The 12,027-nt window shown below is 46.8% G+C and overlaps 1 protein-coding gene across 1 annotated transcript in view; it reads left to right on the top strand.

The window, feature by feature from the left end:
- The first annotated feature begins 1,371 nt into the window (after positions 1-1,371).
- Positions 1,372-12,027, top strand: part of TBX15 (T-box transcription factor 15) — a 97,434-nt gene continuing 86,778 nt past the window's right edge. The window contains exon 1 of the mRNA XM_068698781.1: positions 1,372-1,739. Within this exon, the coding sequence (XP_068554882.1) occupies positions 1,538-1,739 (202 nt within the window). The 5' untranslated portion in view covers positions 1,372-1,537. The remainder of the gene's footprint in view (positions 1,740-12,027) is intronic.

Raw genomic sequence — 12,027 nt, 5'->3', positions numbered from 1 at the left:
CTGCAGCACCCCGCAAACGCAGTGGGGAGGCTGGGGTAAACGAACTGACCCCCACATGCCCCCTTCCCTCCTGTCCCTCCCCTATGCCCCCGCGCCTCCGGGGAGCATTTGGGAGCCACCGACACGAAATAATCTTTTCCTCAGTCTGCCGTGCGCTCTCTCCCGCTTTTTCAGAGTCGCTCGATCCATACTAATTCCGCCCCTTGCTATATCATTATTTATTGTTTATTTTGAACCTCTCTCTACTCGGTCCTTGGGATCGATTTAACTCCCGGCGGCTTTCCCCGCTACGTTTTCCCTGGACGGTGTTTTGCTTGGCTTCACGTATTTTTTGGTGGTCCGATCGCGGTGCTTCCTTCCCCTTTCCAAACGCAGCCCCGGTTTTCCTTTTCACCGCGATCCCCCAGCGCCCCGCACGACCCAGGGGTGTGTGAGCAGCCCGAAGGGTTTGGGGGCAGAGCGAACAGAGGGAGCCGAAAAGAAATGTTGGATACCATCCAGGCAGCTGCCCGGGATCTGTACCTAGAGGATTTGTTCTCTCTGGAGCTGAAGTGGCAAAAAGAAACGGATAAATAAATAAATAAATAAATAAAAGACCACGACCCCTCCTTCCAAAGGCTCCCCGTGCCGGTGGTGCCGGGTCTGGGTGTCTGCCCCCCCGCAGCCCGGCCACGCACCGTGCTGAAGTTTCGCTTCAACACACGCAAAAGTCCCCGCTGCTGGGCCAAACACCGGCTAGCTCTCGGAAAACACAGCAAGAATGACGCTTTAAAAACACCCCCAGGTTTTCAAGCCCCTTTCGAGTACTTTTTGTTTGTGTGTTTGTTTGTTTGTTTGTTTGTTTTTATATACGTACATAATTTGAGGGGGGTTGGTTACCAGAAGCCCCTAGGAAACGTGGGTGCGGCGGAGAGAAGCGCCGGAGCTGTTCCCTCGCTGCGTTTAGGGCTATGTGCTTCCTAACAGCTCCCCGCTCTTCAAAGAGTTAATTCTCCCGGCCGGTGCTCCAGGACTCAGATGGCCAAAATTCCTAGCCCCGAAGCCCGAGTCTCCCTCCCTTCCCCATTGGGTTGCAGCTTTTGGGTTTCTCCCGATCTCTCTCTCCGATTGGCCGGGGACATTTTTTTTATTTTTTTTTTCCTTGACAGGCGCACGCAGCCTGCCCAACTCTCGGAGGAAAAAAAAAAAAAAAGAAAGAAAAAAAAAAAACACAGAAGTTTGGATCAATCAGAGAGAGACAGAAGGAAAGGGGAGAAGGAAAAAAAAAAAAAAAAAAAAAAAAAAGATGAAATCCAGCCTGCAGCCCCTCTGAGCAAGTGCTGGGGACCTGGGCTGTGCACACCCTCCCGGCTCTGCCTACGGAGTATCTGCAGCCTCATGTAGTTCCTTCAGGAGACTGAGGGCTGGTTCTTCTTGGGGGTGCAGCTGGGGAGGGGTGGGGGGAGAAAGAGGCGAGAGGCTCTGCCTCTGGTCCCCGAGCTCTGCGCTCCCAGCCACTGGTTGCTCATCTGCCCAAGGGTCCGGGCTGGGGGATAAGATGAGTGAGAGGCGAAGATCGGCGGTGGCCCTCAGCTCCCGAGCGCACGCTTTCTCGGTAGAAGCCTTGATTGGGACAAATAAAAAGAGGAAACTCCGAGACTGGGAGGACAAGGGGCTGGATTTGTCCATGGAAAGCCTCAGCCCCAATGGCCAGCTAGGGGACAATGAAGACCCGACTCAGTGCCTGGACCTCAACCCCGGTTAGTGCAACTCCTTTCTGCTCTCAGTGCCCCCCCAGCCCCTCTCCCTTCCCCGGGCCGGGGCTGCCCCCGCTCCGCCGGGCTGCGGCTCCACGAGAACATCCGGGGCTGGGGGGGGGGGTTGCGGGACGGGACGACCCGTTTTGCGGCGATTTCTCGGGTTTTCTTGTTATTATCATTACCGTTATATTATTCTAGCTTTACAGGGAGTTTTCTCTTCCTCACCGCGGCTCTTTCCCCCCCCGACTCCTTGATCTCCCGGGAGCGGAGCGCACCCCCCCGCCTCCTCCTTCTCCCTTTCTCCTCCCTTTCCGCGCCTGCAGGGTCGCGGTGGTGCTTCCCGGCTGTCCCGGGACACGCGTTTCGCCCTGTCCCGGAGCTCCCCGACCGGCTGGGTGCCCACTGGGTCGGGGGACACAGCCCCCAAACCCCACCGGGAGGGAGCCCGATCCTTCCCGCAGCTCTGGGATCGGGTTCGCCGGGGCTGAGCGCAGCGGCCGGGATGGGGTCGGTGGCGACGGGGGAGGGAGGAACCGGGGCATGGGGAGCAGCGCCGGGGCCGCGGACCCTGGTCCGGCTGCAAGATGTTTGGGGGGACAGAGCAGGAGACTCCCCTTAAAAAAATAAAAATAAATTAAGTTACTATTTTATTTGAAAGGGAGCTGGTAGCGAGGAGCGATCATTTGGCTGGAGCAAAGCCCTAGAGCTGCTCACCCCCCCCGTCCCCTGTCCTTTTCTCCCCGGGCTGCCCCCGCCGCCCCCCGGTCCCCGGCCTCGCTCCCAAGCGCTGCGAAACGGGACGGAGCCAGCGGCGCTGCTCCCGCAAGTTGCAGTGTGCGGAGAAAAAGGGACTTCAAATATTTCCTCTTTACCTCTTTTTTTATAGTTGGGGTGCGGGGGGGGAAGGTCAAGCGATTTCTGTTCGCCACCCCATAAGAGAAAGGGCAGCGGTCTCCTCCACTCGCCCCAAATCCACTCCGCCGCACTCGGAGAAGAAAATACCTTTAATATACATATACATATATATATATATATATGCTATTTTATATATATGTTATTTTTGCATGAGATTCCCCGCGACATTACTGTACCAGCTGCCTAAAACCCGCCGTGAAAAACAGAGAGATCGACGAGGAAAAAAAAAAAAAAAAAGCTGTTGTAAAAAATCTGTTAAGTGTTTTTGAAGGGAGCGAAAGACCGGGAACTGCGGAGACCTCGGCCCGCTCCGCTCTCAAGGAACGGCATTTCATTTTGCTTGTAACAGCAGCAGCTCTTCCCCGTGCATATCGTAAGGAGACGGAGGTAAAATCTTCCGCCTGGTACCCCTCGCTCAGCGGAGCGACGGGCATGAAGGAGAACGGACAAAAGGGATCAAAATAGCAAACGCCAAATAGAAAAAAAAAAAAAAAAGCTTCAAAGTGTTCCTCGTCCAAAATCATAAATACACCAACGAAACGACAAAAATCGGCTTTGCAATAACAGAGCAGGCAGGCGCATTAGTCTTCCTCATTTTATTTATTTTATTATTATTATTTTTAGAATCGTTTCTCATTAATTGCCACCCTCTACGGGATATATTTTTTCTTCGTTGATCTACAAGTTTAATTTTCTAATTTCTCCATAAATTCGAAAAAAAAAAAAAAGGAACGGAAAACTCCCCCCTGCGCCAGACTGGAGAGCGGGAGAGAATAGCTGCTAAAATGCCTGAAACCTTAGAAAGCAAACGTGATGTTTTTCATAAAGCAAAGGAAATCAAGAACAGTTTGAGAAATCATTTTTTAGGAGGTTGATAGACTTTAAATAAAGTTCCCGACTGTAATTTGCGCAGTCACTTCATTAAACCCAAAGCCTCCGCAGCGTACGTTTGCTGCTGGGTGAAAATTGATTAGCGGCCATATAATGGCCACCAAATTCCATCTTTACAAGACCCAATTAAGAACAAACTTTACACCTAAAGTATTTAAAACTTGCCAAATCTCCAGCGATATGCCAAAAATTGGAAAGGGGAGTTTTTCTAGCGTCCCAAACGATCGAAACTCAGAATCGCTGCTCTGGGTAGGAAATACCACAGGGCTGCTCTTTATGCTGGAGATATTATTGGTACGGGCGGGTTTACAGAGGGGCCCCATGGATCACAGGGACCACTGGAAAAGTAGGGATTGATTTTGCATGGGAAACAACAAATCGGTCCAGCCCGATTTATCGAACCCTTCCCCAAAACTGGATTTGAGCTGACGAGGGGCCGCAAAGCCGAAATTCATTTGCCCCAGGGAACCAAACCCCATCCGAGGAAGACGAAGGCTTCGTCCTCGTCTTTCTGCTCCGGGTGTGGAGATTTCTCTCCGGCACGGCTCCGGCTCCTTTGCCACGTCTCGCACGGGTTTCCCCACGCCCCACGGCCGCAGGGAGCAGCGCTTTGCTCGTGGGGGGGGCCGGGAGCCTCCCGGCAGAGGCGAGGGGAAGGTGCCGGGCTGGGGGTGGCGTGGGGAAAGGTGAGAGGAGCGAGCGAATAAATGGCTTAGGTTTGTAAAAAAAAAACCATCTCCAGCACATCCGAGTGATTTACGCCCCGGCCGTGAATCTCGTCACCAGAGCTAACGTGCTGTTTTACGAGGCTCGTTTAAAAAGGAGGATAAAGCCGGATTTTAATCACGTGTGCGGATTTTAATCACGAAGCCGCGGAAAGGAGCGCGGGATGGCGGCGGCTTCAAACCCCCCGACCCCGACCCCGTTCAGGGGAGCCCCCCGCGAAGCGCGGCTGCTCTCCCGGGCGGTGGGGAGAGGACACACTTCGGGGGCACAGAGCACAGGGTGGGGAATAAAAATACACAGTTTCTCGCCCTCACGTTCCGCACAAAGGGAGAAACCCGGCGGTGTGCACGGAAACGAATTTCGCCGGTCCAGCCTTCGCATCACTCACCCCATCCTTATTTTTTTTATCGCGTGCTAAAAAAAAAAAAAAAAAAAGAACACGCGGTTTACAAAAAAAAAAAAAAAAAAGAAACACAGCACATTTTCTAGAGTTTTATTTTTGTCGGTCTGCGAAGACATCGCGTTACAAATGGTTTTTCGTTCCGTGTGTCGTCCGAAGCGCCGTTAATCAACTGCCGCGAGGCTTTGCAGCGAGGGGAAACAATCCGGCATGCACGGGAGGAGCTGCAACGTGTTTAGCACAGCCACTCATCCGTAAGACCAGCATCACGTCGAGGTCCGAGAGCCTGAGCGAGCCTCGCCTTGCTGGCAAGAGCGAGCCCTCCGCTCCTCTCCTTGCGGCTCGAAGCTCTGCCTCGGCCCAGAGGTGAGGCAGAAGTGGCCGTCCTGCCCTGCCCGCACTCCGCTGCGGAGCCCCGCTCCTCCCGCACTGCGCAGAGGAGCTGGGGCAGGAGCGGGGGCCGGCGGCGGGCCGGGGGCGCCCGGAGGTGCGGGGCTGGGGGCGCCCGGAGCCCTCCAGGCGCTGGAGAGGGCAGGCGCGTCGGAAGAGTGGAAGAAATGCGGTTTTTTGTTTGGTTGGTTGTTTAAATATACATGCTTTTGAAGGTTCGTGTTGATGAACCCCCAGTTTTTTGACCAGTGGCTGCTCAATAGGGAGCGGCCAGGTTCGGTAGCTTCTCGCTGAAGCTTTTGTTGGAGTGCTCGGTGGATGGGGCGAGGGTCTCAAGAGCTGGCAGAGGGCTTTTTGTCACCTCTTTCCTGCGGTGGGGCGATTTGGTGTTATCAATAATACCAAATTTAATATCAAATTGCGGTGCTTGAGACTCACTGATGAGAAATGTTCCCTACCCCCGAGGTGTAAGTCGGAGAGCTTTAGCTTAGTTTTGGGCAGAAATGCTGGAGAAGGGGCTTTATTTACCCGACGCCTTTCTATCAAACGTGCGTGTGCGTGAATTCACTCCACCTGCTGGGCTTCCCTCCCGAAAAGGGGGTACCGAGGGGCAGTATCTGCGCATCCCATGGTAGGAAATGTGAAAACCCGACCCTTGTCAATCCCCCGGGCCGCAGGGCTGGTGCTTGTGCCCTTCCTGGCCGGGGTCCGAGGTCCGGGCAAGTGCGGTCAGCGTTGACCTGGGAGCCCGAGGAGCCACCGGGAGGGAAGGATTTGGGCTCTGCGGCGGTGCGCGTCCTGCTGAATCGCTGAACTCCTGCCGCTGGGTCTGTTCATCTCGTCCTGCAAAGAGGTGAACTGCCCGCCCTGCAGTCGGGCGGCCCGTGAGAGAGAGCATCCCGGGGACAAACCTGGCAGAGCAGCAGAGTACTCGAGAAGAGGCGGCACGTCAAACAATGCCTCCCTTTCTTTTAGAGGTATTTTATATCTACACCATTCTTACGCAGGTTTGTTCCATCTGCGGGGAAGGGGAAAGCTGTTATTTCCAAAGACATTTCTTGTCTTTGACAAGAACTTTGGGAGAATCCAAAAAGCTTCTGTTACAAGCAAAAGTCAAGTAATTCCTTACAAACCATCAATCACTTCTCCCTCCTCCCACTTGGGACCGAGCGCTTATATCAAATATCAGCCCGGCTAGCCTCTCCTCAGGCAGAAGTGTCCTGCTTTATCTATATCTGTCTTTAAAGAAAACTGATGCTTTTTTCAGATGGAAATGTCGAAAGATACCTTCCAAGAGTGCTACTTCCAGGAAAGAGCATTTGCATTGTTTTACAACACAGTCAGTGCCGCTTAAGTTACCCCTGTTCACAGAGATCAGTATTCCTGTTTTAATCAGCTGACTTCTAGTATGACTCTATGCTTGCAGTCTTATGTCTTCAAACTTCAAAGATTTTTTTTTTTTAATGTTTTTTTTTTTTTTTTTTTTTTTTTTTTCTGCATCGTGGTCTAGATTAATAAGCTTACAGTATTTTAAAAATGTACTAAAATCAATCTGAGAGCACTCGGAAAATTTCTGGGTGTATTGAGAACAGATCATATGGCGTTTACATCAGTTCCTGTTGTAAGTAAAATCTGTTCATGTGCAATTTAAATCACCCCTAGTGCGTATTGAGATCTGTAGTTTGCACTGGTGACATAAAATCGAGCTCAGCAAAAGAGGCTTAAGTTTTCTAAAACTGACAAAGTTTTAGAGATCAATAGTTTCCCAGACAGGCTAAGCTCGCTAGTGCCTGTTGAGGGAATTACAGGATTTTGTACTAGCTCTTAGCTTTCTGACATCTCACTGAACAATGTGGTTACTTTGCAGTAATGGGCTGGGAAGCTATGCTTAAATCCAGACAGAGAAAGCACGGCGGATTTTCAGGCAGGTGATCAGGATGTGGTAGCTCTGTCCCCCCGGGAGGAGTGGTGGTGCACGGGGAAGCAGCTGGGGGCTCCGCAGAGCTCTGGTGCCCAGCCTTGCCCAGGGTAAGGCTGAGATTTTTTTTTTTCCTTTCTCCTTTCTTTCATGTTTTTTTCCTTCATCAAATAGATTTATGTAGCTCTTTGCTGCTTAGCTCCAACGCAGGTTAGAATAGGTGACAACTCCAACCTTCATGCTTGCTAAGCACCTGCTCTCTCAGAATACAAAGTGTTCCCTGTGGCAATAGCCATAGCACACTTTGGTGAAGAGGGCTATGGAAAGATACAGTGGTGTTATGGTAACATTAAATGGAAATCATTTTGGAAGCCGAGTAAGAAATTTTAAAACTGACAGGAAATGCAGTGCCAGTTCAAGTTCCAGCAACAATATTCATGCCAGTGGCATCTTTTAATTGCGTATTCTGCTAGATCAGAATACAATGAATTAGTAAATCAATCCAAGAAGTGACAAAAGCACTTGTTACAATAATATTTCCATTTGCCATTTGCTCAGTTGAGCTATCTATCTGAAAGTATTGTGAAGATGGTGAAAGGACTGTTTGAAACAAACCCGTGACAATAAATTGTCCAATGTTTGTTGTATATGTGTAAGTGCAAAATTACAGCTGCAAGAGGGTAGGCTGGACATAGCAAATGTCTTGGGTCAGCACACACGCTGATTCACAGCACCAGAGGAATTCAGGGGGGGATCTCCTGCCTGGAGCTGAATCAATGAAGGATTTTGCATGTGGAGATTGAACTAAAAGAAAGTGAAAATTCTCTCTTTTTCTCCCTTTCTCTCTTTCTCTCTTTCTCTCTTTCTCTCTTTCTCTCTCTCTCATTCTCTCATTCTTTCTCTCTTCCTTCCTTCCTAGAAAAATTCAGTTTTTGGTCAATCTTTAAAAATTTATTTTTATGTAATCAAACTGCTTCACATTTTTGAATTATACAACAATTTTTAACATGGTTCTCCAAAACTCCTTGTTTAAATTAATTTAAAAAAAAAAACATTTAAAAATAAATTTTAAAATTATTTTGCAACTGAAAAATATGACATTTTGATTTAACAAATAATGAAATCAAGCATTTGGGCATTTTAAACCACTTACCAGTTTTTCTTCTCTTAACAATGTTATTTGCCAAACTCTGCACAAATAAGTTAATTTCTCCAAAGACACATTTTCTCGGTCAATTCACTGTAATAAAGAAAAAAAAGTCCAGCTAAACTCTGGAAGTGTGGAATTCAGTCCCTGTCACAGTGGACAGTTTCACTGCGGTTTATCTGCACCTGCTCATTCTTCTTAAGGCTTCTGTTTTTTTGTGAAAGATAGAAAATAGTCAAGTATTGTTAAATGGACATTTTCAGTGGTGTCCACACATGTAGTTATTGGAAAAGAGTTTGGGAAGAGTATTTAACCAGCTGGTTAAGAACTGACACAAATTACAGGAATTTGCAATGTCATAAGACACTTCCAGTGCTTTTCGTTCTTAATTTGACAGATACATGATAAATAAAAGAACAAACGTGGGGCAAATCATGTATATCACATATAAAGGTGCTATATCCTATAGCATTTTTATTGGAATTCACAGCAAAAATAGTTTGAAAATCACTGGGCCAGAGCACATAGAATAATTATGAATGACTTACAGTTCTGCAACTCCATGCTGTTACTGGACTCACTCTTGACTAGTATGAACATTTTTCCCATGACCAATGAATTAACAAAACCAAGCCTGTAATTTTTGAAGCTTTGGAAAATAGAGAACTGCCTGATCAGAAATCTACCCCAAAACTGAAGGGAAAACTGAAGACACCAGACTGCCTTTGCTTTTAATGAGAGTAAAGAACTGTGTATCAGAGACATCTTAAGAAACTACATCAGCTAGTAGCAGTATTCCTGATTAAGATATCGAAAGTGTTTATTGACTGTGTGGATGCTTACAAAGAGAAAATAATTCTGAGGAAATATAAGGTAATCTTTAGTGATATACGGTGCGCAGGATGAATAGGTCAGGGAGACTTCAAAAACAGGTTCTTGTTGTTTTATCCCAGAAATGTGTGCAGAACAGTTCTGTAGGTTTGGATTTGCTGAGGAGGAGGGGACCTTGGGAACAGACGGAGAGATTCACAGATGTTTTTTTTTTTTCACCAATCTACCCCACTTGACAGTCCTCCATCCCACTGAGGTGATTCTTTAAAAGATCAGTTATTAACTGTGCATAGGTGCTACTGTCATGATTTTTATTATTATCACTTAGTCTGATGAAAAAAATATCCCAGAGCTGCCTTGCCATCTCTTTGTCAGCTTTGCATGTAAATGTTCTTTGCACTGGTGAAATGAAAATGTATTTTTATTGTGCTTTAAGCAGTCATTCTTATCAGGGTGAAAAAGCAGTAGGGGAAGACCTGTTGAGTATTCCCTTGTACCTGCTCAGACCTTGACAAAAACACTCCTGCTGTCTTTTTTTTTTTTTTTTTAAAAAAAAAAAAAAAAAAAAAAAGCAGGCTTTGTCTATGAAGTCTGGATTCTGCTGCTGATGCCCTAACTTGTAATAAAATATCGTGCAATAATTGGTTTGGGTGATCCTAAATTTCTGGTTGATTCATCCTTTTGCAAATATGTAATCGTCCCTGAGTTTGTTCTTTTATATATCAAGTATCTGCCAGATTGTGAACAAAGACACTGGAAATGTCCTATGACACTGCAAAATATAATAATGCACAGGTTATGTGGAAGCAGACTTAGGCAGTTGGTAAACTAGGGCCTAAATCCTGAAAGATGCTCAGCATCTACATTTCAAAGCACTTTATGGTGCTGACTTTTGAGAGCTCGGCTTCTGTGATCTTGTTTTCAGTGGCACGGAGAACGTGCAATGGCCATGGAGATCTGAAACCCCAGCTTCATTCTGGCTCTTCTGCTCTGGGATGCCCAAGCTGGGCAGTCACGGCCAGAAAGCAACCTCCCCACACCAGAGCTGTCAGGACTGGGATCACTGTGTCTTATGAGTAGGAGCATCTTCTTCGTCTGTTGGAATACTGCCACTGTCCGTTAGAATAAAATAATTGTGATTGTGAGGTTAATGCCGGGATGACCACTTTTATGCTGTGGGAGGACCATGTTTTCCTTTCATCTTCAGTTTTCCTTCAAATATTTGATGGGATGAACACTGTCAGGCTGGATCAGATAAAGGCTTCTGATTATGCCTGTCTTTGCAATTTCTAAGGGTTCTTGCATTTTTGTTGTGTAATAATACAGTAGGGCTCCATACAAGGCGGCAAGGGTGTTATTTTTAAATGGAGAAGTTGTTTTTTTGCTTCAGAAAACTTCATCTGTTTGTGCTGGAGGGGTGCAGAAAGACCGGAAAATGTAGAATACGACGCATGGCTGTGGGTGCCTAATGGTTTTTATTTCACTTCAGAATTTAAAAGACAAATAGAAGATTTATTATGGTAGGATTTGGGGGTTTCCTGTGCCAGGCTCCTTGGAGCAAATTAAAAAAAAAGTCTTCAGTTATCATCAAACAGCTCCAGCAAAGTCTCCATCTGCCTAGTGGCAAGGCAGTCACGTTACTCACTTCAGTGCTGCAGAGCATTACCCACACATGAGTGTAACATCAGAGTGCTGTTGTGCAGGTCCCTGCAGCCCTGGCTGAGTGGCAGAAAGCTTGCTTTGCCCTTGCAGAGACTGTTGAGATTATTCTATACATAGCAATTCTGTTTATTCCAGGACTCAGGAAATTGCGCCTGGGCTGGGAAAAGGGAGGGTGGCCGTGGAGATTGCCAGCAGTGTGCAGCTACAGAAATGGTCAATAATTAATAGCTTTTGTGGAAATACAGCCGTATAACGAAGCTTGAGGAAAAAAATCCCCTTCTGCTCCTTGGAATGAAAGATTTGATTGTAAGGTGGCATGTTATTAAGAGTGTTTCAAGATTGATTGCTTGAGTAACATTAAGGTGCTGAGCATCATTTATCCAGAGTAATTGGGGAGTAATTGATTTTTTAAAAAATGGAGAGAGGGTTGACTACACACAGGGCACGCTAGCAAGTAACCTGGTGCAGTTGTAGCCTTTAACCAAAGAGCGTATGAGTCCCAAAAGGGAATGGAAAATGCCTGGGGTGTTTGTTTCCTCTGTCCTCTTGCCGTGTGGCACAAGGGATGTCACGTGCCAGTGAATGGACTTGGTGGCCGCTTCCTTCCAGTGCCGAGATGTGCTTGTGCATGAGCTTTGCAGGGATAAAATGGTCATGAAATAAGGGAGAGGAGATAACAGCAGCAAAGGAGGAAAAAATGGTAGAAAAAGGGAGTGCTGTTGGGAAGGAGAGAGAGAAACAAGGCAGAAAAGGTCAGAGGAAGAAAGGGAGTGTTCAGGGTTTCATTTTCTACCCCAGCAGCTAGCTGCGGCACGAGGAGAAATTAGAGACTTTCCAGACTTACTGCTTGCATGTGGGTAGTCTCATGTTTTCTTCCCCCAAAATACTGAATGGCATAGCTCCTTGAGATGCAATATACAGTTATGGTCCAAAAGAGTTTCTGAAGGCGTTGGAAAGCAACTGAATATATTATACCAGACAAATGTGCAATCATTTGGTTAGCTTAGATACGTAAGAGGCCTGTGGAAAAAGAGAAAACCCCTCAAAGAGGCAGAAAATTTCGTGAAGAAAGAAAGAAAGAAACAAAAAAAGCTAACACAACCAATTAAGTTTTCTTCTCATGGTCATTGTTCACCATGTTTTGATGTGAAAAAATCAGGCGTTTCAGGAGAAATTAGAAAATTAATGCTTTTAAAATAGGCATTTTCCCTTACAGTGAACTCCATAGGAGTTTTCTTTAGAATAGTATTTTAAATCCTGCTTATTCCTTTTATTTAGGACTTCAGCCTGTTTTATAATCAATATATGTTTCACATGAAATTATTTTAGGTCTACATTATCATGCTGGTGCATTGGCTGTACAATATTGACAATATTGAACAATATTTTATTTTTGTATAAAAATCTG

Source organism: Anas acuta, chromosome 1 (genome assembly GCF_963932015.1).
Source record: "Anas acuta chromosome 1, bAnaAcu1.1, whole genome shotgun sequence".
Taxonomy (NCBI): Eukaryota; Metazoa; Chordata; class Aves; order Anseriformes; family Anatidae; genus Anas; species Anas acuta.
The sequence above is the reverse complement of the archived record's forward strand: the minus strand, read 5'-3'. Positions and strand labels throughout refer to the sequence as shown.